A 25973-nucleotide genomic window follows, 5' to 3' on the forward strand; every position below is an offset into this window, starting at 1 on the left:
CCCCCCCCCCCCCCCCCCCCCGACGGCTCAGTGGAACTGGGAGGCAACTCTCCAATCGGCTGGTCAGTTCAGCAGTGATATTTTATCTCAATTTCACAGTGTGGCAGGAAAAGGAGGATGAGGAGAGGGAAGGGGTGTGACGGGGAGGTAAGCCAGAGGGAGGGTTATCGGAGAAATCAGAGGAACCACAGCAACAATTAGAAAACAACTAGAAACCTCCACCGTCCATGAAGAAAAGTAAACAAAATGGCCGCTTCACTCCTTTCTTCTGAGTTTCATTCCCGCAGACCCCTGTGGTTGGTGAAGGCCTTGATTGGCTGGCGTAAGCTGATTGGATGGCCTGTGTTTGTGGCAGAGGGTAGGGAGGGATGGGTGAGGGAAGTCTAAGGCTGACTGGACTCCGCTGGTGGATGGGACTCAACAGGGCGATATGTCGTCAGGAGCAAAAAGGATGGGCATGGCGGATCAATGCATGATTGGCAGGTCAGAGGGCGAATCCCTTCTCGGTGGGTTCAGGCACGCTGTTGCAGTGCCCGCCTCTTGCGGCTGTAATAGTGACGCGTGCCGGTCTGTCTGGCAAAGTTCATCATGTAGTTTTGCTTACGGGTGCTGTGGGGAGACAAACACAGTGAAAGAGGGGGGGGGGGAAGAGGAGGAGTGTGAACATTAGTGACCAAGTAAAGGGCACTACAAATCCACGCATCCCCATGCACACGCTCTCGTCCATGCACGCAAACACACAAATGGTTGAATGCAGCTTTCGTACTCATTCGCATCCGTTTTCATGCTGGCTTTTTTTAAAAATCGTTTTCAGCCATAACCTCAAACACTCAACACCTGTATGGGTCTGATGGCTCGGAAAATGGGTGCCGCTACTCTACACAACTGGATTTTGTTTACGTTCTGCACAAATGAAATGCAGCTAGATGGCGAACATGGCAGTAGAACTACACGTACCTAAGACCAAATGTCACAGGACAAGACATGGGACACAGAATCTACGAACATACTACCACAGATGCTAGAGGGGGGGGGGGGGGGGAAGAGACTCTGACACTGAGTGTTTGAGGTCAGAGTTAACAGCCGTCACTGGGAGAAAAGAAAAATAAGTAAACCAAAACCATTCAAGTGCAGGGTTGTGAGCAGAGAAGGGGGGGGGGGGGGGGTTTGAAACTAAGAGACACAGAGAAAAGCTGCGGAAGATCGCTCTTGCTTAGCCTGTTCATTGCCTCTTCCATCCAGCAGGGCGTTGCCAGTGAGCCAGGAGTGCAGCCAGGGCAGGCAGGGGCCTCTGCGAAGCGGGGGGTGACCAGGAGGGGAGGGGATGGTGTGTGTGTGTGTGTGTGTGTGTGTGTGTGATGGTTGATGCTGTGGAGGTGGAAGTGTGTGTGAAGGCGGATGGGAGGGATGGCTGTTAAACTGCATGAGTTTGAGAGTTTGTGTGTTTACACACTTGTTTTTCAGATGTTTGGTCAGAAATCAGAGGGTAGTGAGGAGGGAGCTCCTGGCTCAGAGTCATGTTGTTGTTGCTGTCCACAGACAGACAGACAGACAGACAGACATGAGTGAAAGAGGGATGGAGAGCTGTGGCAACAGTCGATGCGTAAAGCCGTGCAAGGAGCCGGATGGAGGAGGTAAGTCAGATGAAACTCTCCCGCCAAATGGGCCGACATTTGAAAGCAATGATGTGAGATGGCCTGCATTACAACTGATGCTGGTAAATAAATGAAAAGACTTTTGGTGCTTGGGCTTGAGTAGGATAAATGCTGGACCCCAAAAAAAAACATTTTATTAAAGTAGGATAATTTTTTTAACTGTGTGTGTAAATTAGCAGCTATAGGTCAAAAACGCCAACGGTTTGAAACAAAACAAACAGATACAGGTATAGTGATGGATTACATCACACATATACACATAAAACACCATACCATTGACATTTGTAGATGTAAATTATTACATTCAAAATGTCTTGAAGATTATGTAAACTGCACATTCAAAATCAACGGCATTCATCAGGAATTTGTTTTCATCTGGTGACATAGTGTTGAACCCTTTTAGAGGATGCAAGGCCATTTCAAAATGCCTCTATTCATGTGTTTTGGGCCCCTCTTAACACTGGAGTGCGGTACTTTTACATAATGATCGTCCGTCATATTCAAGTCCTTGCCTTATGAATGCTTATTAAGCCGGGGAAAACGCTCTGTATTGCGAAGTAAACTGGAGTTGTGGTGTCTGGCAAATGAGGCGACTTTACCGCGCTGGTGCACTGGAAGTGATATTAAGTAAGGGTTGAGAAACTGTCCTCTATATCTGAATGCACAAACAAGCTGTTCAAATGTATAACCAATGTACAAGTACATATATTTATCTTTGTTACAACCTGTAGTCCCTCTGGTGTGTTTTAAATTGTAGACCCAGGTTATATACACAAGGTGTTGTTGTTGTATAATATGGCGGAAAGTCCTTAGAAAGGTTTTTTGATAAAAAATAAACTCTGCATTCAGAGGAAGGATTTAAGTCAAAAAAAGCGATCGACGCAATCGAAGATACAGTAATTGTGTTCTTACTCTCACTGCCAGAGGGGGAAGACAACATGTCCGCGCTCCTCCTTTTAGATCTATATGTTGGATATTTTTGTCAGCGAGCCTCCACCTGAAAACTGTGAGCAGCTGGCTTGCTTGTTGACCTGCCTAGGGCTTGAGTTCAGGCGAGGATGACTGTGGTGATGATGAGGAGGACCAGGCGTGTCAGTGAAAGTGAGGGTGGGTGTGCACAGTGTAACAGGGAGAAGAAAGGGGTTGGAAGGAGGGTGAGGGATGGGGCTGCATTCAGGAAGAGGCGGATAACTTACCTCACACTACAGCCATGCCAGAGGGAGCAGAATACAGAAGAGAGCAGAGGTTAGAGCGCGAGAGGGGAGAAGCAGGAGGAGGGGACTGCTGTCGCGCAGAAAGGTCTGGGGGGGTAGGAGCCCCGGCCTGGGGAGGCAGGGGCCCAAAGCGGGGAGAAGGGGAGGAGAGAGAAGAGGCATAAAGATAGTCAGAGGTTCAGGGAAGAGGAAGTGATAGCGGGTGGGAAAGACAGAGAGAATGAGGAAGACAGAAGTTAAAAAGAAGAATGCAGAGCAGAAGAGTAGTTGGTGGGAATTGAGTGAGGAGACCGCAGAGAAATGTAACAAAGATGAAGGTAAAGTGAGAGACAAACACAAGTAGAAGAGAAGACAGACAGCACGATAAACAGCAGTAATCCATTCGTTGTATGCCAGAATGAGAAGAGGAAAGGAGAAAAAGGGAAACAGCAAGTTTTGAGGAAGGCAAGGAGGAGGAGGAGGAGGAGGAGGAGGAAGTAAAGTGGGATACGATGCAGCACAAGCAGAGGAGTGAGCATGACCACATGATCAAACACGTCGGTGACATTAAGCAGCAGGGAGGAAAGGCGCGTGGAGCAAAAGATAAGATTGAGCAGGAATAGGAGTGAGAGGAAGAATGTGTTAAGGAGTGGAGGTGTGGTGAGCAGAGAGAGATAAACAACAGAGCAAAGTGTGAGGATCACGGTCACTCTTTTCAGCACACACTGTTGAAAACCGTGCGAGGGAGGGAGTGGGACAGGTCACAACCACGAAGACCAGGGACAGCTCAGGTTAGGCATAAATGTGTGTGTTTGTGTGCAACTTTGTATCAGCTGTGATATATTACGGTACCTGACGTGGTTGTATGCAGCATTTGAAATGCATTGGGTACCCATCTGAACGAACAATCAGCATCCACTTCAGAGGGAACGTTGCTCTGATACCCACAGCAACATGCAGGAAATGCATTGGAAATGCTTTATGATATTATATGTTAAGAATATGCCAGCCGGATAGACCATGTTCATGATATCTTCAGTGCCCTGCAGAATCTCCAGCTTTGCCACTTTGATTTCAAACTGTCATTGTCTTCCACATAGAGAAAATGTTTAATGATCCTGGTTTGACTAACATGCTATATTAATGTAAAAAAAGGAAAGGAAGACAATCAGTGAATCAGTGCAGGGTGTTTGAAACTTCCATTGAATTGAAGACGGACATTTTTTATTCCAAGTAGAATGCAGGAGCATTGTTGCACATGAAATGAATGTGAAAATGAAAACAAGACCAGTCAGACTATGGGCCTGTCTGACAACGCTGACTTCACAGTAGAACAAAGACACACTGTCATAGACGTGAAGCCACCTTCACCGTTTCTGTAATGTATATCGTATGATCTCGGTTCAGCGCTCTATGTCATGCCTCGCAGGGGCAGGCGGGCTAACTGTAAATGTTAATGAGTGAATGCTGTAAAATTATGAATGAATATGTGAATGAATGCTTCACATCTAATGAAAAACAAATGGCAACATTTCAAAGAATGTTTTAAAAACTTAAATCGTTTAATTTAACTACGACTAAGACCTTTTAAAGTTTTAAGTATGGTATACTTTGGACTTTTCGGAACATTTCCGTGACATAATACATACATTCTTGACAAGTTGTTTGTATGGGAGATGCATGGGTTCTACAAGACACTGAGAATATGATGATCTGACAGAGGGAGTTGATCTGTCGTACACAGAGCAGCCATCCACAAACAGAACTCTTCACAGCAAAGCACATTGCAGTCATTTTCTACTCTGCTTGCCTGATACCAGAGTCGTGATGAGATTTGTTTAACTGGTGAGAGGTTGGTTGTAGGTGGTGAGCAGCACACCTGTAGGTGTGGTTACACTATATGTATGTGTATGCTGTTTCCCTGTGTTTGTGAGGGGACCGTTTCTACAGGTGAGGCTGAGTCAGCGGTAGAGACGAGGGCAGATCGGGGCTCTTTTGGGGGCCAGTCTGGGGTGCCTGGGGCAGGCTGGGAATTGGGTACTCACAGAACTACTTCCACATGGTCCAACGCCCACTGGTCATGTCCTGCACCGTCGTGGCGTGGCTGCCACCATCGCAGCATCACCCCTTTAACTCTGGCCTCTCTGGAGAGATTATGGGAAACATTGTGGAGTCAGTAAGAGTCAACGAGTATGTCAATGACTACAGCCGCTTCAAACCGGCCTAAACTAAGTTTACCACACTGGTTTAAACAGTACCAGTCTCTAATAAGACATCCGTTATAAAGCTTTTGAAAGATGTAACTGATGGCTTTATTGATGATTAGCAAATCATTTTTAAATGCTTTATAGATCAGTTCTAAACCATTATGAAGATTACACCATCAGGATCACTCCGTCAATGGACTTACCTTCTGGAAAACAGCTGTAGCGCATCTGGGCCAAAATCGATTTATTGACAACTTATTAATGTTTACAAATGCAGATTTGATGGAAGGTTGTTAAAAATATATCAATTACTTATTTACAAGTATAACTGCAGATCACTATGTTATGGTTTATCAATGACATATTAACATTTCTAACATCTATGATGCATTAGTAAAAGATTAACATTAATAAAGCATTAGGTACAACACATGAAACTTTGAAAAAATGGTACAATATTTGAAAACAGTGTCTCTGTCCGTCACTCACAGTGGAATGTTGTAGGAGACTCTCTGGGCCTTTATGAAGTCTTTGGGCTGGTGCTGTGCGATCACGTGCCAGCTGACTCCATTGTTGACGCTGTATTGCAGCAGCACAGCTCGGTCAACTGTGTCGGCCTGATCCAGAGCTATGTTACAGCTGTCTGTCTGTGCGACGCTGCCGATCTGCAGCACAAACATGATCTTACTGTGGGGAGACAGAGAGGGAAGGAAAAAGAGAGAAGGTTAGAGAAAGAAAACATTAAAGGTTGATAATACAGATTCTGATGTGGGGAAAACTAATCTGTGGTAGCTGTGAGGCAGGTAGGTGTACGTTTACATAGTTAGTTTATGTACGGTATACTTTGGTAGTACCTGTACCTGGCTCTAGTGAGGTCCAGCGGTTTGGTAACTGCCTGCCTCATCTTACAGCCATTGAAGTAGAGTGAGTCTCCGTGGGCATGCGGTGAGAGCTGTCCACAGCCGCTGCCCACTCCACCACCCTGGACCAACTGCCAGCTCTCCTGAGACATGCTGCCTGACTCAAAGTTGTCCTTGATGGAGCTGGGCAGGTCGCTGCTGGAGAGGGAGCAGTCGTCACCTGTTGAGGTGAGACGAAGCAGAGGGGAGATGATGAAATTGGATGAAATAAAGATGGCAGGCCAGTCGATGGTGTGGTTGAAATTGATGGTAAAATGAAAGCATACAGCAACAGTGCAACTGTGATGGAAAACTGTATTCAAGCTGTTTCTTCAGAAAATGTGTCTCAACATTTTGTTTTTACTTTGTCCACACGCATCATTTTTCTTCACAAAGAAACTACTTTGCACATTTCCTCTGAATAGTACCAATGAGAAAGAATTGTGTGTGTTCAAATAGAATATGCTGTTTGTGGCCCACCCTGGTGTCCCTCATCACAGATGCAGACCACTCCACTTGTACAGTAGCCGTGGCCGCTGCAGAGCCCTGGGCAGGCTTCACCGATGTAAACATTGTCCACTCCCCAGCTCTGCCGCTCTCCTGTCCCCTCCTTTTGAATCCAGCGGAACTGGGTAGCCCTGGAAATATACAACAAATCACACATGGATTACGCTGCTTCAACTGGCAAACAGAGAGATGTTGCCTGTCATTCTGCTGAAATGTATAAAATATATAATTAAAAAATGCACCAGCATAAAGTCATGATATGTTCCAGTGCTAACCAAGGAAATCGTATATCTGTGTGCTCGTACCCTGAGGAGACGTGGTCTGGCAGCTGCACAGTGACCCTGGTCCATGTTGAGCTGTTGACTGGGCTGTAGATTGTGGACTCGTGGAACTGGAAGGGGGAGCAGCCCACGTTGTTGACTGAGGAGGGGAGGCACTCTGACTGTACCAGCTGCCACGAGTCAGACCTAAAGGGAGAGCATGAGAGTTGAAAACTGTCCATGTAAAAATATATTCTACAAAATAAAAATAACCATAACCAAGGTTAAAATGGTGGGTGTAAAGTCAGGCTGGTGGTATAAGCCATTGAGGCTATTGACCTGATATTTAACATTCATGTTTTAGATCATGTCATGGTACCACCTCCCATGTCTGTCAGGTCAGTTTATAAAAAATGTCCACAGTGGCTGAAAATGTTTTCATGCAGTTATTTGTCTACAGTTTGGCTGTTACCAGTTGGAATAGGAACGATACGTCATCAAATAAAAAAATGAGCCCTGACGTGCAAGGTAGTGGACATTTCAAACAGTCATTTTATAACTATGTCAAAGTCTAATTCTTTATCAGACCCCATTATGTCTTTTTTTACCTTGCATCCTTCCTGTACTGCAGCAGGACAGAATGATGGTCTCCACAGGTGTCTGCCTCACAACCGACAACAATCTGCATCAACAAGACAGATGTACAGTAAAGGAATAAAGCCTCCATGTATACAAGACAACGGACAGGTTTGTGGCTGTGTTGCAGTACTGTACCTTAAACTGTAAAATATATCCAGGCTGCACTATGAGTTCTCGTGTGGCCAGGATGTTGTGTGTCTTGTCTTGGTTTTTATTTGGCCAGTACAAGTGGAAGGAGGGGTTTCCACAGAAGCCAGCAGTGCGCACGGCATTAGGGTAGAAACTCCAGCTCTCCTCATGCGAAACACCCTCTGGTGAAAGGTAAAGACATAAGAGAAGATCATTCATTCATTTGCAATGACAGGCTCAGAGTACATCAACGCAAACCAACTCACCATCATCAAAAGTGTCAAGCAGAGTGGGTGGGTTGATGTCTGACCCCCCCACCAAGATGTTGTCTATGGCCCACTGGGCTCTCTCCAGACTGGGAGTGGCTAGGCCGGAGGAAATGGTAAATGGTTGCCACCAGCGCAGACGAGTAGCATTGGTCAGTGCTCCTTCTGGGAGGACGATATAATCTCTCCTCACTGACACGTACTTCAGATAGTCCATCTCGTGCAGCAGTGTCCAGGACACGCCTGAGGAACAGATATGGACACAACGAGAAAAATTAAAGAAGAGAAGAAATAAACTGATGATGATGATGATAAGAAAGGAAAAGTACACATGTTGTTAGTGCACCTCCATCAGTAGAGTAGTCTAGCAGCACTCCCTCTTTACGACAAGTTGGACGGTGGCACATGGTCATGTTATCTTCACTTCCAATCCTGGCCCAGTACTCCACAAACCTATTCACACAAAACACAGTTCAAAATGCTCGTAGAGTCGCACAATATTTAACCGAACACTTCTTGCTGTGGTTGAAAGAAGTACTAACTTTGCTCCGCGGAGGTCCAGATCTGCAGTGACAGCCTGTCTGGCATCAGCCCCTCCGAAGTACAGGGCTGTCCCCTCAACCAACACACCACAGTCTGTACAGGGCCTCCCGCCCTCCAGCACCTGCCACTGAGGGCCCGCTGCCCCCTCCCAGTCAAAACGCTCCTTCAGAGATCCCTACAGCAAAAAGACACACATATCTGAATCACCGACCATCTTGGACAGCTAAATTCTACTTGTCTTTTTCTTTTGGAATCTGAACTTTTTTTAACTGAGTGAGAGCCAGATTCTACCTTCAGAGGAGTGCTGGCATAGCAGTTTGGTCCAGTGAACCCTGGGTCACAGAGACAGCGCTGATCCAGACAATCTCCATGTCCCCCACATTGGCTGTCACACGCTGGCCCGATGTAAAAGTTCTCCACACCCCACTGGATGTCTGAGTGCTGCTGGAAAAACCGGAATCGTACCGCACTGGAAAAAAAAAAGACAGGATAGGTTAGTCAAACAACATGCATAATACTTTCATAATTTATACGACAAAAGTTTTAATAATTTATAAGATGACAATAATTTGATCTCTCAATAATTTAGGTCAAGCGTGCCTTGACAGTACAATTAAATATGAAGCAGTACTGTATGTGAAACGCATGTGAGGGAGGATGACTCACGTGTCAGCCAGGCTGTCAGGCAGGGGATAGACTGCCCTCTTCCAGCCTTCAGCAGGGAAGAAGACTGACGGCTGGGAGACCTGCCCTCCACAGCGGGGGTCAGCAGGCAGACACTGGGGCATCAGGTACTTCCAGGTCACTCCAAAGTCCACTGAATACTGAACGTGGATTTGTCGGTCAGCATGACGTTCTGGCTCACTGCAGCCTACTGCAATCTAAATCAACACGGACAGTCACCATCATAGCAAATCAAGTCTTTTTGACTTAAATTCATACAAAGGTACAATACATTGCATTACGATGAACTTTACACACTGAAGGACATCGTGCAACACAATTAAGTTGTTTTTTTTTGCCTATGAGTCTTTTTAGGCTCATTAGTTACCTTAAATTGCATGACCCAGCCCTTGTCAGGAATAATATCATGTGTAACAGCATACGCCTCTCTCCCGTCAGCATTGCCACACACCATCACTCCATCAGGGGAGCTGCAGAAACGCTGCACTGAGCAGTCCTCTGAGAACAACCAATGATCGCTCACTGAGAAAACAGAAAGAAGGAAAAGACCAAATGAAATACGAATAAGACCAAGAGGCTCTGTTTAGTGGTAAAAATAATTTGACATTCCTGTACACAGTTTGATTGAGGCATTGATTCAGTTCTACCTATAGGTGTTTCCTCCTGCTCGCTCAGCTGCCCCGAGGTTCCATCAGCAGGAGCTCTCTCATGGTTGGGCAATGCCACCCCTCCAAAAGTGTCAGATATCTGCGCCCGTGGGTCCGAGCCTGCGATGAGGACGTTGTCCAGAGCCCAATCACTGTGGTCTGCTCCCTCGTGTTGTGGCTGCCACCAGCGCACACGTACTCCTTCCTGACGGGCAGCAGGGGGCAGCAGCACATTCACAAACCTGAACACAGACAAAAACAAGAAGAAAGTCACAGATACCCTGTACGACGGGTAGTCAGGTACATGTGTCGTTGATGATAAAAAACAGCTCACCCAGGCTTGGTGTACAGATCATAGAAGATCTCTGTCAGTAGGTGCCAGTTGATTCCTCCATTCAAACTGTACTCCAGAAGCACTCCCTGGTTACGATTGCTGGGTGGGATCATGCAGCCGTACATGAAGTAGAACTGGATGAACTCAGCGTTGGTCAGGTTCAGGTCCACTGTCACCAGATGACGGCTGCAACTCTGAGCACAGACACATGTAGAAATGCAGTCAGTAGAGTCAGTCAGAGGCTCAGGCAGTATTGATCTGTGATGAATGGATGCCTGTCTTTCTATTTCTCTATTTACAGCATTCTCTATTTAACTATATAATACATCTAAAAACAAACCCAGAAGGCTCATGAGCCGTTATGTTATTTGTATTATATAAAACATTGTTGAACGACGAGGGTATAGATCTATATTTACCCCACTAAAGTGCAGAGCAGCTCCTGAGGCCACGGCTCCACACACGGTGCTGAGTTTGCCGCCGGTGAGTACGTGCCAGTGGCTGAGTGAAGGAGCTCGGCTGAAGCTGTCCTTCAGCTGAGAGGGCAGAGGAACCACAGGCTCATCGCAGTACTCTCCACCCCACTCCGGGTCACATCTGGGGAGGATAGTGGAGTCAGATACTCATAATCAGATACAAAGGCAAACTTGCCATCACGTTATAGTGAGTCAAGCAACACAAACATACTGGATAGAGTAACTTTACGTGATCAAATAAAATGAATAATGAGGGTGACACAGTATTCCTCATGTTAGCACATTAATTAACGTATGAAACAACATGGCCACAAAGCTAAATAAAGCTTAGGAAAATAAAGTATTTAAAATACAAATGAGTATTTTACTTTTACACCTTATTGCTGACAATTCAGACATCAAACGCATGCCAGAGGCTGCAATTACTTACACACAGGAGCTTTGTTGGCAGCGTCCGTGTCCAGAGCACATATCTGGGCAGCCATCTCCAATGTAAAGGTTGTCCAGAGCCCAAGTCTGCTGCTTGTCAAAGGGAGCCTGCTGGAACCAGCGGAACCTTGTGGCTGGAGACCTGAAGACATAAATCAAAGTCATGGATACATCTCACAGGTTATGTTAAAACTAAATATATAGCAAGAAAGTAAATAAAATCCTGACATGGCACTATATCCTTATGATATGGGTATACTGCAGAATCAGGATATGATAAAACACAAGTTTGTCCATGTGTGAGTTCAGGGCAGTGCTGACCTGGCATATGATGGGATCGGCAGGGTAATGCGGCCCCACTTATTATAAATGTCAGAGACCAGCAGCCTCTGCAGGGTGTAGGAGGAGCAGTCAGGGCTTGTAGGCAGACAGTCCCTGACCACAGGCTGCCAGGTCAGACCCAGATCCAGAGAATACTCCAACTCTACCGCTGCAGAGAAACAAGAGAAACACAATTGTTGTCAACAAGAAACTGCATAAACAACCTAAAAAATAAACAGCTTTACAGTCTAAAAACATACTAAATATTAGTGCTGGGCAAGTTAACGCGTTATTATCGCGTTAACGCATTCATTAATTAACGCCGACAATTATTTTATCGCGCGTTAAGGCAGTTTTTTTTTTATTATTAAAGTGTTTGCAAACCAAACGTTATTGCACTTTTGTTCATATAGCAGTACTTTTAAAATAAAAGTGAGCAATACACTACTTTTGAATTCATTATTGAATGTTGCGCATAACGATGCGATTAATCGCAAAAAAATCGTGCGATTAAAAATTGTAATCGTTGCCCATCACTACTAAATATAGAATGTAAGGACTTCTTTTAAAATCATGATTTAACTGTTTTCACTAAATATGGCTGTTGTTGATTGATTTATTAGTTGATCTACAAACAAATAATTTTATAGACAAAATAATTAATTATTACAAAACGATTTGCCAGATTTATCAATGATGAAAACAGCCTTCTCACACTTCTTATTGCTTACAGTAGCAGGAGTTGGTGACAGAGCAGGAAGCAGAAAAGTCAAACTGGATGAAGGCGTCTTGACCCAAACTGATATCAGTGGTAACTGCATAGCGAGTGTTGGACTTTTCTATGAAGGCGAAAGCAGGCCCATCGGAGCCACAGACAGGCATTCGGGTTCCTCCAGGGTGGAGGAGCCATGAGCGTCCGTCGATTGATGAGAAATCATCTTCCAAAGGTCCCCAGCCACTGGCACTGCCACCTACTACCACCTAGGGAATAAAAGAAACATGTTTGCATAGTTAATGTGAAGAAGGCAGAGAAAATGGATTTGTCAGAGGTATGACAATTGACAGCTTGGATGGATAACAGCCATGATGTTTCACTGCTTGAATGAAAATGATTAAAAGACTTATTGATGGAGGGATGGTTGAATGGATCCTCACTTAATGTACCTGATCAATGACCCATGGGCTGTAAAAGTGTCCATTCTCAGAGGGCTGCCACCAGCGGAGGCGAGTGGAAGAAGTGCGGGCACGCAGCGGGATCTCCAAAGCCACCAGGCGAGCCTGATTACTGCTGTTACTGAAGAGAAATTCCTGCAAGAGACCCCAGGAGAGACCTCCATCCACAGAGAACTGCAGCAAAACCGGCTGGGAGCGAGGGTCTGGAGCAGCCTTACCACAACCAAGACGCAGGAAGAACTGAACAAACCTGCAGAGTACAGCCATAAACACATGAGATTATCACTGAAGACTGTCAACAAACAACAACAAAAATGTTTTTGGTGGTGTATTTGTTTCTGCAGAGACTTGGTAGGTTTCTTTTCTTTGTTCTTTGTTTGTGTGATGTAGCTTTACCTGGCATTTGCCAGGTCCATGTCATTGGTGACCAACATGCGAAGGCCATCCTCACTGAAGAACAGGTGGTTTCCACTCGACATGATACCACACTTCCTGGACGGTTTGCCACCGCTCAGTAGTCTGAAACGCTCAGCATCCACAGCTCCACCTACAGACACAAGGATGTTCACAAACGCACATACATAGAAAGCAACAAAACAGTAAACACACAATCATAAATCCATCATAACTGTTCTAAAAAAACTAAAGACCTCCATTTACTGAACACATCTTGAAATAATGTCATAAAATGCTTTAAAAATACTAATAAAAACAGGAGCATTAATTGAAGATATGTATGTAAAAGTATAAATTAAGGTACACGACTGCAATCATAGAAAAGTCGTAAAAAGTCATTGGGTAAATGGGATCCTAGTTGAAACTAAATATTAAAAACCAAATATATTTAAGGGCATAACAAGTATGAAATTATTTAGCCTGACATTCCAGCAGCATGCATCACATTTAATTTCAGTAAAATACGCCGGCTTCAAGCTATTGTAAACATGCAATGACCACATGATAACTCTCAGAATCTCAGGGAATTCTGCTAACTCTGACTGAGCAATGAATACTACACAGATTCCCTCACACACATACATTTTCGATAAACTGTTATTCCCTGATGGCTTTTTGTGCCGGTATGTTGGTGTACCTTCAAAGTCTTCCTTGAGGAAATCAGGGTTGGGGGTGTCAGGTACAGAGCAGTCAGATCCAGAGAAGCCGAGGTCACACACACAGTGGCTGCCCCCCACACAAGTCCCGTGGCCGTTACACATGTCCTGACACTGCGGCCCAATATAGATGTTGTCTAATGCCCATGTTGGAGGCGCAGAACCAGTTGAAAAGAAACCTTGATACCATCGGAACCTCACTGACCTGTAGGGAGGTCAAAGTGCAAGGCTTAGAGAGGCAGACAGATACTATCAACATATTATCTTGCATCTAAAAATAATTTGAAAAACGTTTCCCCTTGTTTTCATTTATGCATCTGCTGTTCAGGATGTATCTGGTCCTTACCCACAGAGGCGAAGCTTGCCAAAGTGAATGACCTCCCTCCTCCAGCCCTGAGTTGTACCAGGGAAATAGATGCTGGCAGGATGGAGCTCCGTGGAGCACAGTGAGGAGGGGTGGGGCCCACCGGCACACAGGGGCACCAAAAGGTGCCATGTGGCACCAAAGTCCCGTGAGAACTCAAGGCGCACTGGGTGGGAGGAACTGCTTTCAGCTGTGCAGCCAACATTAATCTGGAGAAACATCAATATACACATGATGAGCCATGATTTATGTTTTGATTGAGTATGAGTTATTGTTGCTTTGGAAAAGGAGTCATCAAGGCTGTGTTTGTGTACCTCAAACTGGATGATAGTGTTCTCATTTACGTCAATGTCCCTGGTGGTAATGGAGTGCTCGCCAAGCTCGCTGGAGACAAACACCATGGCTGACTCATCCTCCTCCCTGAAACATTCACACACACACACACACACACACACACACACACACACACACACAGAGATTAGTCAAGGGTAAAAGCATCTTTTTGCAAGTTTTATCATTATTTGGTTCACAGATTAAATCAGAAACACTGTCAAGACACGGCCATTGTCAACATTAAAAACTGTTTTTCTTACAGTCCAGTCTTCTGGTAGGGACAGTAGAGGCCAGTGTTTCCCCCGGGGAAGAACAACCAGTTGGACTCATTGGGGCCTTCCTCAAAGCTGTCTATCACCATCGGTGGGTTGTGTAGGGAGCTGCCATCAATGATGAGATCATCTATGACCCACACCTCCTCTTTCTTACCTGAAGGATAACATATTTTGGAGATTGTTACACACTGATTCTACTGGTTCAGGCCGCACGAAGTGAGTGCATGTGTTGAAGAAACGGACAAGGTATGCAAGAGCACAGATTGTGTGAATTCTAGTGTGCAACCACACAATGTGTCCACTCACCGCTGTTGTAGGGCTGCCAGAGTCTGAAGCGGGTGGCGTTGGTCTGAGCGCTGGCTGGCAGCGGCAGGTGGAGGAACAGAGTGCCAGTGGAAGCTGGGAAATAAAACTCATCCAGCATCAGCCAGCTGATTCCTCCGTTCACAGAGTACTGCAGCAGCACTGAATGGGAGCGCTCTGGGACACCTAGAAAAGCCCACAAGAAAAACTATTACAACAACATCCTATTATGATCAAAAGTGCAGCTATACCAAGAAATAAAGAAGTTATATCTTACTTTTAGTGATGAATTTGAAGGAGAACTGGATGTAGAGAGTGTTGGTGCAGTCCAGATCCTGCGACACTATCATTCGCAGACCATCCTGCAAACAAACAGACGAGGATTACATTCTTTGTCAGCTAAGAGGAGTGAGTGATCGAAAGATATCAAGCTGTGTCTGTGTGATTTAACTGTATTGTTATTGCTTTGGATGTTTTCTGCATGGTGTTAAGGACCCATACCCCTTTGAAGATAAGGGCAGTGCCAGATTTAAGAGGCTCTCCGCTCAGAGTTCCCCTCTCTGCTCCGTACACCTCAGGCCACGTCTCCTGTTGCAGGTTCTCATTAAAGTCCTCTCTCAGCACAGATGGCAGGTGGGTCAAAGGCACACAGTGGGCCCCTCCATAACCCTTGTCACACCTGTGTGAAAGTAACGGTAACGTTTACATGAAGTCAGAAAATAAGTGTAAAAATGACGAAACGTTAGAATTCATCAGCTGAGCAGAGAAGTCTGTTTAACTTACAAACAGCGTCCATTGTCACACAGACCGTGTCCAGAGCACATCCAGGGGCAGCCAGGGGCAAGTAACACGTTATCTAGAGCCCATCCTTCTGCCCCTGGGGTGAAGTGGGTTTGGATCCAACGGAATCGAGTTCTGGGGGAGCTAAGGGATGCATAAGAACGTTACTTAGCTTCAGGAGTTCATGCACTTCCAGAAAATACACCAATCCTGTCTACTAATATTGGGTATAAAACACACGTACTTAGCAGCACTGGGAAGGTAGACGGTGATCCTCCTCCAGTGTTTGTACTGGGTCGAGGTATAGATGGAACTCTGAGTATAACCAGCGCAGCCAATGGCTGGGGGCACACACTCTGGGGTGATGAGAGACCAGTGATGACCGCAGTCTGTGGAGTACTCCAGTCGCACGCCATGGGAGAAAGAGGTGGACTTACTGCAGCCCATACTCAACTCAAATTGCAGGAATGACGAGCCTGACACCTCAAAGTCCCAGCTCTCTGCATATCTTGGCTTCTCTGCAGACAGAGAGAAAAACAAAATGTCACACTTACAGGTATTTACTATAATCTGATTGTAGTTTACACACTAGGTTACCATGAAACAATATTAACTTGAATGTGTCTGGTTTGATTTTAAACTGTGATGAAATAGGCTCTGGGGTGAAATGTATTTTGACCCTAAACAGAAAACAACAAAAAAAACGATTTTTCTAATTTCCACATGAAGTGAAAAGTGTACACCCAAAACGCAAAGTCTAAATGCAAGTATAGCTTTGAAAATAGTAGGTATAGGAGTTCACTGTAAACAGATACAATGAACTGTACAGGTTGCAGCGCATACGTGAACATCCATAGAGTCTGACAATCAGTGCTTCCTGTTTTCACACAGGGACATGGGAGCTTTATAGTCATATGTGTTGCCAAATGGATCTGGCTTTGAACGCCTAATGAATGGGCCCTGTTGTAATGTAATATTTGTCCAAAGTAAAGCCGTTCACAGCTTGGTGCAAGCATAAATAACAAGCAGGATGTTCATTCAGGTTTGCTCTCATTAATAATGCAGGACCCACAGCGCCACAGTAAATTGGTGATTAAATTTCAGCCTTTTGTGTGGGTAACACTATGATTTCACCGTGCAGCCATCTATGTGCATCACTTTTGCCGAGTATGTGAACATACAGTGTGTGGTGGTTTACTAGATGTGCATATGCATGGCTGTGTATATGCTTCTGCCACATCCTGCTGCACATTCACTTCAACACATTCACACTGGGCTGCTCACTGTGAACACTGCAGATTCGCTGGAGCAGTTGGGTGCGAAGTGTCTTAGTCAGGGGCCACTTGACAGTGAGTGTCGAGGGAGTTACTCCTTCACTGTCCATGCACACAGCTTTCTGAGCCAGTCGAGGAATTACAACACCCAACCCTGCGGTCACAAACCCTCTTCACTAAATGTATGTACTTATGAGCGGTAATGTTATCGTGTAACTCACTGTCAATGGCCTCGGAGTTGAAGGTAAGTGCTGTGTCCAGAGATAAACAGTCCACAGTCACTTCCCCACCCTGAATGCGGTACCAGTTGTGCCTCAGAGGCGTCATGCCGTCGAACTTGTCATGGAAACCTGTTCTGGAGCTGTCGTTCATACCAATCAAGACATCATCCAAAGCCCACTGGGCAGAGTGTTTCCCTGCAAGGATGGAGAGAGAGACAAATAAACATGTATAATAAAGCTAAAGCTGTGATTTTAAAAATAATATTGTAATATTGTAATTTTCGGTGCTTTTCTGTAGTATTGTGCAGCCTGATAATGCACTTACCCTGCTGTGGCTGCCACCACCGAAATACTGTGTAAGGGGTTTTGGCAGCAGGTGGCAGCTCGATGGTCACCACTTGGGGCTCTAGGAAGGAACTAAAGTCCAGCTCCCTGATGAACTGCCACTGGATACCATTGTTGGTAGAGAACTGGATAATGACGCCTATAATCACAGAACAAAAAGCAGAGTGGAGAGAACTTTTAGATGGGAAATCATTTTGCATAGATATGGATACAGCATTAAGTAAAATTAACAGCACGTGAATTTAAATATATATATTTTTTGAGATAAGCTGTTTAGGAGGCCGGCAGTGTTTTATTTGACATTGCAGGAACGATCAGACTGAGCCTTCAGCACTGCTGCAGGCTAGAGATCCACAATCTGCTGCCTGGTGAACAGACTAGAACAGACAACACTAGACTTTGATTCGCCACTCGAAAAAAACACTGACACTGAGGACCAGATCTGAACCTACACATCCTTGGCTCAATCACAGGGCATATCAAAGACAAACAGTGAGAAGGAACAAATGAGACAAGCCAGTGGTGAACTGATCAGATCGGATGTGGAGCTGCTCGTTGCACTGCACTGTTGAGGAACAGCCACATGAATGCAGCAGAGGGCCTTAATACAGCATGTTAGAATTACCTTCGTTGCGGGACCGAGGCCGGGTGCAAGTGGGCCCCAAACTCTTGCTGCCAATTCGGATGTAGAATTGAACCAACCTGTGTGTAAACGGGAACAACTAAATTTCAGTTTCACATTAAAAGAAACGGCCACCGATTGAATTGGTCTCCAGTGCTTCCAAATGAGAGATTTATAGGTGTGAATCCCCCTCACCGTGTGTTGGTGGTGTCTAGAGGCACTGTGCGTGCTTCTCTCCTCCCGGGACTACTGAAGTACAGAGCTTTGCCCTCACCAATGATGCCACATCCACCTCCAATTTGTCCGCCACTTAGGCTCTGCCAGAGAGGGCTCAGCTTCCCCTCAAAGCCCTCGGTCAGCTCTGTGGGACAGGCTACCGATGGGACACAACTATCCTGCTCCACTAGAGAATAACATAGGGAATCAGAAGGTATGTTTTATAAAGATACATGGAAAATATTATCTATTTTATTGCTTTCAGTTTCATCGTTTTCCCTTCTCTATCTGTAATTGTACCTGTGTATCCCATATCACAGAAGCAGACTCCAGAGATACAATCTCCATGTCCCCCACAGTGGTTTGGACAAGGCTCAGAAATGTAGACCCCATCCAGGGCGAAAGGTGGGGCATCTCTGTACATGCTGCTCTCCTGGAACCAACGGAACCTGGTTTTACTGTGAAAATGAGGGGAAGGGGGTAAGGGAAAGAGCTAAATACAGACATTTAAATTGTCTATAACAAATATATATTCTGGGGCGAATTCACAAAGAATGACTTGCGTCCGCTGATAGCACCATGAATAGTGCATCATTTGCAACTGCTATCTGCCCCGTCTCAAGATCAGATTCACAAAAGATACTACTGTAATGACATTACAGCGCAAATACATCCATAAAAGTTTTGCAGCCGAGTGCAATTTTCCCTTCTTTTGCATCTGATTGCAATTATCTATGTGGCAAATTATAAATGAGCCTGAAGCCAATGAGTCGGTTGTGAGGGGGGAGAATCAGCCTGAGCCAGAGGTCTTGTCAGGAGGGGCTTGCCAGAGTGCTACTTCCATCCAAACCTCCTGAAGGCAATTAAGAGAGAGGAAAGGGAAAAATGTAAGCCCAGGATTTGGGAAAGGAGGGAAGAAATAATTTGTTTATTCATTTGTATAGTAATCTTATTTATCATTCTTTTTCTCATTTGTTTTTAAAAATCATATGTAGGGGAGCTTTATTCATTCATTTTGAAATTTTTCAAAAATGTCTTTTTATCCTGTCACTGCTTCCCAAAATAAAGGAGTTTGAGCAAACACCCCTTATAAATGCAACTAACCCCCAACTAACTCTCTGAAGACGCTAATAATTTCACTGTAGTTGTGTGTGGCTAGTAGCGCAGATCTTTATGAATTGGACTGTTTTTGCAATTTAATTTAATTTAATTTAATTTAAATAGAAAGGGGCGGATTTTGTGCCAAATGTATGAATATCACCTAATTTAAATATGTGCAAATAGCACAGGAGCACCAAGATGCCATGTGATTGGCAGGGCAGTTTGGGGTGAATTTCACCCTTTGCGACTGTTTTTAAAAGATTCTTTAGTTTTGTTTCTGCAGGTTTAGCTGCCGCAAAAGCCCCACAATCCTTCTGTGAATTCGCCCCTCATGTGTCTGAGGATTAAAATTCCTATTACATCGTTGCAAATCCAATTGCATGCCTGTTACCATAGCTACCTGGCTGCAACATTGCGTGGTATGACCACAGTGACCCTGGTCCACTGTTCATAGTCTCCAGTGTTGTAGACAGTGGGCTCTCTAAGCTCACGACCACTGCCCTCACAGACACCTGCCCCTGGGGTTCCTGGGTAACAGCCCTCTCGGATAAGCGCCCAGGTGCGACCGGCATCATGAGAGTACTGCAGCATGACTGGAGCCGACGCGCTGAACTCTGACTCACAGCCTATGTTCAACTAGTAGGGGAAACAGTGGACAGAAAATGAAACAACAACTTAATTCTGGTTAATTGGTATTGAGTGCATGTTTTTTCAAAACTGCACCTTAAAAATGCCTTTCTAGTTTTTTAACTTTCCATGTGAGTACCTTAAACTGAAGTGAGTAGCGAGGGCGCAGGGCCAGGTCTCTGGTGACGGCAACCCTGTTCCCATCGGAGCGCCCAAACACCATGGCAGAGGGCGTTGAGGCACAAAAGCTGTTGTTGCTTTCCCTCTCCATGCCTTCATTACCCAGCATCAGCCACACACTCATCTGGTTCAGAGGGTAGTCGAATGCTGGCTTCTCGTAAAAGTTCTGTAGAGACAGAAGACACCCAAGTTTATTGAGGCGTTACAGGTACCAGTGTCTGCAGCAAAGCATATTTATCATAAGATAAATGGATACATTTTCGGGAAGATTCAAGGTTTTATGGCTGTTCTACACTTTCCTCAACAAGAAAATACATATATAATATCTCAAGATGAGAACAAATGACAAGTTAAAGGAAAAACTGTTGAAATAGATTCCTGACCTGTGGTAGAGTTGGATTGGCCATGGGGATGATGTGTTTCTCCCTCTCTGACAAAATGATGACATCATCGATTGCCCACTGGTCATAACCGTCCCCAGAGTGAAGAGGCTGCCACCAACGAAACCTTGTGCAGGGTGTCTTAGAGGCCAAGGGAAGCTCATAGTGGACAAAGCTGAGAAGAGAAGAAGAGACAGATTATTGACGTTTCTCTTCCGAAAATGCAAACCTCACAGCCACATTCATTTTCTTCTTCAGGTTTCTCACCGAGGCTTTGTGAAGTCAGTGAAGTACATCTCAGCGATGAGGCCCCAGTTGATGCCTCCGTCGTTGCTGTACTGCAGCAGCACTCCTTCCTCCCTGCTGTCTGCCTGGTTACACTCGGCACAGTCTCCGCCTACCCGCAGGTAGAACTGCACAAACTCCGCCCATTCAGTGTCCAGGTCCCAGCTCACCAGCTGCCTCAGTCCAGCCTGACAACACACAAGGAATGATCACCGAGGAGCTGCAACACATACTGTTTAGCGTGTTGTTTTTTTATATTCCAAGGGTCACACTGTATCATGGCAATTTTTCAATGATTCAAATATTTTTTGTGTTGGGCAACAAACTCCTTAAATGGAAACTTTGTTTTGCCAATCCTGGAGGCTGTTTCCTGGTGACAGCAGCAATAAGTAGATTTCCAGCTATGTTTGCTAATTTGAAAATATGATGTGGTTGATACAATACAGAGCTGACTGAAAATTGCGTGCACCCTCCATCCAGTAAGAATAAATTATTCTGTAAAATCATGGAAGGATTAAATACAATCCATATGTTTTCAGGGTAGACATAATTCAGAGGTCAAAGGTCAACAGTTTTAGGCAGGAAAAACTAGAATGTTTGCACAATCCTCTAAATTACTTATTTTCACAACACCAAATGTGTTTACATTTATAATCTGGATCTGTATTTGCACCAAAACACACGGGGACAATGATGAAATTCATGTCCCTGATTTCTTTCTTCGAAAAAAAGCGTCATGTTAAGAAATTGTTAAAAAAGTTCTGGGATCTGAACCTGGATCTTCAACAAAAACGTGGCATAGATTTCCCCCAAACTTTACTTTAATCTGTGGATGATGTCAACCTTGTTGGATACCTTAATAACAAAACAATTGACATTCTTGAAGAAGGCCAGTTAATAGTTGTTTTACCTTGCTGAAGTACAGGGACGATCCAGATGAGACCACCCCACAGCCAACGTCAGGGGTGACCACCTCTCCACCAATCACCTCCTGCCATGTGGCCAGCAGTGCATCCTGGGACTCAAAGTCAGAGAGTACACTGGAGGAGAGGGGGGAGGAGGGCTGGCAGTCTGTTCCAGAGAAACCGTCTTCACACCTACAAGAGAAGACAGTGGCCGAACTTCTTATCGTTGCTCTGGTTTCATCTCTGCTTTAATTAGAATCCCACAAACATCAATCAGAAGATATTTTTTATGCCTTTGAGTTGAGTAATATTGAAAAGGTGATAAAGAAAATCCTTAAAGAGTTTAATGTGTGTGTCTGTGTGTGAAAGCTGACCTGCAGTGTCCATGGTCACACCAACCATGTCCGTGGCACATGTTAGGACACTGCTGGCCGATGTAGATGTCATCCAGGGCCCACTCGTCCTGCTCTCCATAGTAGTTTTGGATCCAGCGGAACCGTGTGGCACTGGACCTGAACACAGAAAGTACACAATCACAAAAGTAACCTAGAGTCATACTATAGAAGCTGTAAGTGACTACTCCATTATAACTGTTAAAAAAAAAAAACACAATGTAAAAAGTACATTACATGATCTCATAAATTGACAGTGGTTGCTAACATGTCAACCACAGCATCATGTTATACTCCCTAATCTACTTCTTTACTGGGGATAGAGATTTGTGGATTTAGTGTTCTGGCAGGTAAAGATTAACCTTATCGCATGTGTGAAATTCTATTTACCTATGTGTGTGTGTGTATGTGTGTGCCTGGGTTAATATCATCCTCACATCATCTCTGTTAAAGGTCGGCTGTGGATGTGAATGTGTGTGCAGTGTGGATACATGCTTGTGCATGTGAGTGCCTTGCAGTTTTGTGCATGTGGAGCGATGACGAATGGCTGTCAAAGTGTAGATAGTCAGGTATATTGGGGGTTTTATAGGAAGGAGCTTTCTTGGCTTGCTGCTTCGATGACCCATATCAACTCAGACCACCACCTGATCATACAGAACTGGCCACGACTATTTTATTATCATTTACTGCCATGACCCTGTGACCTCTCATCACACCCTGCAGGAGATTAGACCGCCAATTTATTTAGGGGCTGGGTGGCAGAATGAAATGGAGGTGGAGGTCACAGTACTCCGTGTGGAAGGTTTATGTGATTGTTTGGGTTGATATATGTGCGACCTAGGGCTGTAACAGTACACGTATTCCTCAGGAACTGGTGAGTACAGGATGACTGGTTCAGTAAGGGACTTGTTTCAGTTCTGGTCGCCCTTTAAACTGAAACATTACAGTGTTATTATCTTTATACAATGCAATTACAGGTTGTGTCCTAAATCACTCACTCATTCACTACTCCCTACTTGCTATCTCGGGAGTTCTATGTAGATGACAATAAAGAGGACTGTATAGTGAGGTCATCAGCAAAATGAAAAAACACTCACGGACACTCGGGTCATTTTCTCTGTGCCGTTAATTACATCACTGCTGTCCCACAATTAAAATGTGCCAGATCTATAAGAAATACTGACATAATGTTTACAATATTATGTCATATTTATTAATTTGTTTATTATCTCTATTTTTTTCTTGATGATTTTCAAAATGAACAGAAGGAAATGTTATTTCTTGTTTTGCCATGTTTTGTTAGAGCATTTAAGGCATTTTGTATGAAAGAAAAAGTAATTTCATTGTTACGGTGCCTTAGTGAAAATTGATAGTAAGCAAAACATGTTCCATTTTTTTTTATAGTAGAATATGATGTGAAATAGTTTGTGCACATGTCCCTGGCTGTGTATGGATGTGTGTGAGGCGTGTGTGTCTACGTATACTTAGCAGACATTAACAGTAATAGGTGCGGATGATTCCTGGTGATGATTCTCTTTTTCAGCTTTATGTTATACATCTGACTCAATCTCAGGTGTATTATGCTTGTTAACTACAAAAGATATGAAAGATAAAAGATCAGATCAGAGGACTTGATATCCCAGAGGGCACTTTGTGAATCTTGTCTTCTATGTCTATCGTACAGATGGGAGCTTCTTACCATGTCTTCTGAGGCAGAGACAAAGTGATGCGTCTCCAGTCTTTGAACTCTGATGGATGGTAGACACTGGGAGCTGTAAACTCAGCGCAGCTCGTCATGCCAGGCAGACAGGCCTAGGTGAAAGAAATAACAGCTTTCATTAAAATACACTTTTCATCGTATACTCATTTGGGGGGAAAAGGCATTGCTTAATGTTGATTACTCAGAATTCATAAAACAAAGTTTTTCATTTGTCACTGTGGACTGAGCCCCTCAGTGTGTGCATATAAAAGGCTAAGGCAGGATTACAGTATTTCTGACCTTGAACACTGGAACACAAGCAAGGATTAGAAGGACAGGACATTCAATGAGTTACATTCTGCAATTGCCAGATGACTGCATTTTCATGCACATGGGAGAATTAGAGAAAATTCACTGATGGAGGACTCATTACGCGCTATTCAATTCCAAAGGCAATACAAATCTTGGCAGATACGTTGGTGCCTTATGAATATTTATGAGCCAGTTGTGATCGCAGAAAATCTTTGTTGAATCATGGGAAGATAATCTGCTTGCTGATTCAAGTATTGCCATCTATTTGCTAATAGTAGGATGATAAAAAGTAATTGCAATAATTTCTCATCTGAAACAAAGTGCCACATTTAAAGACTCTCATTATTTACATATTATTACGGAGGCTGTAATGGGTAAATCAATATTCATGATCATGAATAAATTATACATTTCCTTGTCTTTCTGGAGGACGACTTGTTCAAGTTTTAGTCATAAACAACGGTGTGAGCCTGGCCGTGAAAAGAAAAAGGATCGGGTGTCATCAATCACTTAACATGGGGAACAAAGTTGACTGTGTGTTTACGCTCCTTACCTCTTTGACCAGGTGCCAGGTGAGGCCATGATTGGTGGAGAACTCCAGGCGGACCTGAGTGTCAATGTGAGGGGAGGGCTCGCGACCACAGCCCATGACCAGTGAGAACTGTACACTGTAGGAGGCACCGATCTGCATTGACTGAGTTTCCACATAACGAATACTGGAGCCGGGGCTGGGCTCACCAGAGAAACTAGAGCAGAACATGTCAGAAGAGAGAATACCATACTTAATATTATGTGTGGAATTGTTATGTGGTTGTAGCATCTGATCACTTCTGTTGTGTAGGAATTAAGACAATCCAGGTAAAAATAATACAGTATACAGTATTTGTATCAGAACATTAAGTCTCCCACCTGAGGGTCCAGTCATGCTGGCAGTAGGGCTGGACATGGCCAAGATAGAAACCAAGACTCTGGGTGACGTCCAGCACGTTGCTGAAGTCGAGACTGATGGTGTTGAACAGCACAGAGGTCATGCTGATTTCATCCAGGGCCCACACATCGTGACCGCGACCTGAATGGTATGGCTGCCACCAGCGGAACTGCACGCCAAATTTACGAGCACCGGCCGGGAGTTCAACTGACACAATCCTTGGTTGGGGGAAAGAGATTATTAAACGGAGCTTTATTGGCAATTAAAGGCAAGTTAGCTTGAAGTAAGTAGTGCATAGTCACACCCGCACAAACGTGAGAATCGTGTATTTGGGGTTAGTATCCATAATGGCAAACATTTTAGCTAGAATTAATCACACAAGCTGACTGCACTGGGAATCAGACTCTGACTTGGATCTAAAGCCTGCATAATCGCAGTCTGTTTGGACAATGTTAAACAGATTTTTGACACAAATGCAGATGGTCAATATAACCAAAATTTATGAATACAGCATCTGGCATCACTCTTTTGATTCTTATTGCCCAATCTGTTCGTCACAAAGACCTTTCTTTCTCTTTGTCAAGACTGATTCCTGTATGTTGGTGTTTTGCACAAACATACTTGTTGAAAGAGTAACAACCTGCAATTGCACCTGCAGGTCAGATAGTTGTGTAAAACTTGCCTCTGACTCATTGGCCCCCGTTGACCTTTCTAGTGGTGACGAAGAGCTCTGAGACCCGGCCTGCGCAGCTGGAACCCAGCCCACTTTGTCTTCATTACACACATAGACTGCTCTAACTGACTCAATGGGTCCCAGTGGCTTACACCTCCAGCACGCCATTAGCAGCGCAAATGTGTGGGTTAATGGAGTCTTAGTATCTCTGCGGAATCATGAGCATACAAGTGTCTGCACACACACACACACACACACACACACACACACACACACACACACAC

The 25973-nt window shown here is 44.5% G+C and overlaps 1 protein-coding gene across 4 annotated transcripts in view; it reads right to left on the bottom strand.

Moving 5' to 3' along the window:
• Nucleotides 1-393: 393 nt before the first annotated feature.
• reln (reelin) overlaps nt 394-25973 on the bottom strand; it is an 89512-nt gene continuing 63932 nt past the window's right edge. Inside the window, exons 20-65 of one of the 4 annotated variants that reach the window (XM_031856301.1) lie at nt 24998-25234; nt 24642-24834; nt 23777-23889; nt 22060-22197; nt 21691-21877; nt 20763-20968; nt 20499-20670; nt 20075-20281; nt 19709-19944; nt 18508-18665; nt 18187-18394; nt 17995-18071; nt 17350-17508; nt 17025-17219; nt 15774-16047; nt 15533-15673; nt 15251-15428; nt 15027-15111; nt 14753-14935; nt 14432-14600; nt 14153-14258; nt 13821-14047; nt 13456-13679; nt 12759-12909; nt 12354-12612; nt 11921-12170; nt 11190-11358; nt 10870-11010; nt 10383-10560; nt 9964-10157; nt 9630-9871; nt 9350-9504; nt 8965-9179; nt 8590-8767; nt 8298-8473; nt 8102-8208; nt 7756-7998; nt 7496-7671; nt 7330-7403; nt 6767-6928; nt 6435-6592; nt 5910-6135; nt 5545-5742; nt 4894-4992; nt 2852-2857; nt 394-609 (exon numbers count right to left, since the gene is read on the bottom strand). In XM_031856301.1, the coding sequence (XP_031712161.1) occupies nt 513-609; nt 2852-2857; nt 4894-4992; nt 5545-5742; nt 5910-6135; nt 6435-6592; nt 6767-6928; nt 7330-7403; nt 7496-7671; nt 7756-7998; nt 8102-8208; nt 8298-8473; nt 8590-8767; nt 8965-9179; nt 9350-9504; nt 9630-9871; nt 9964-10157; nt 10383-10560; nt 10870-11010; nt 11190-11358; nt 11921-12170; nt 12354-12612; nt 12759-12909; nt 13456-13679; nt 13821-14047; nt 14153-14258; nt 14432-14600; nt 14753-14935; nt 15027-15111; nt 15251-15428; nt 15533-15673; nt 15774-16047; nt 17025-17219; nt 17350-17508; nt 17995-18071; nt 18187-18394; nt 18508-18665; nt 19709-19944; nt 20075-20281; nt 20499-20670; nt 20763-20968; nt 21691-21877; nt 22060-22197; nt 23777-23889; nt 24642-24834; nt 24998-25234 (7927 nt within the window). In that variant the 3' untranslated portion in view covers nt 394-512. The remainder of the gene's footprint in view (nt 610-2851; nt 2858-4893; nt 4993-5544; nt 5743-5909; nt 6136-6434; nt 6593-6766; nt 6929-7329; nt 7404-7495; nt 7672-7755; nt 7999-8101; nt 8209-8297; nt 8474-8589; nt 8768-8964; nt 9180-9349; nt 9505-9629; nt 9872-9963; nt 10158-10382; nt 10561-10869; nt 11011-11189; nt 11359-11920; nt 12171-12353; nt 12613-12758; nt 12910-13455; nt 13680-13820; nt 14048-14152; nt 14259-14431; nt 14601-14752; nt 14936-15026; nt 15112-15250; nt 15429-15532; nt 15674-15773; nt 16048-17024; nt 17220-17349; nt 17509-17994; nt 18072-18186; nt 18395-18507; nt 18666-19708; nt 19945-20074; nt 20282-20498; nt 20671-20762; nt 20969-21690; nt 21878-22059; nt 22198-23776; nt 23890-24641; nt 24835-24997; nt 25235-25973) is intronic. The other 3 variants (XM_031856310.1, XM_031856319.1, XM_031856327.1) reach the window with 3 other exon arrangements.

This window comes from Anarrhichthys ocellatus, unplaced genomic scaffold, assembly GCF_004355925.1.
Source record: "Anarrhichthys ocellatus isolate YVR2014 unplaced genomic scaffold, GSC_Weel_1.0 scaffold2, whole genome shotgun sequence".
Lineage (NCBI taxonomy): Eukaryota > Metazoa > Chordata > Actinopteri > Perciformes > Anarhichadidae > Anarrhichthys > Anarrhichthys ocellatus.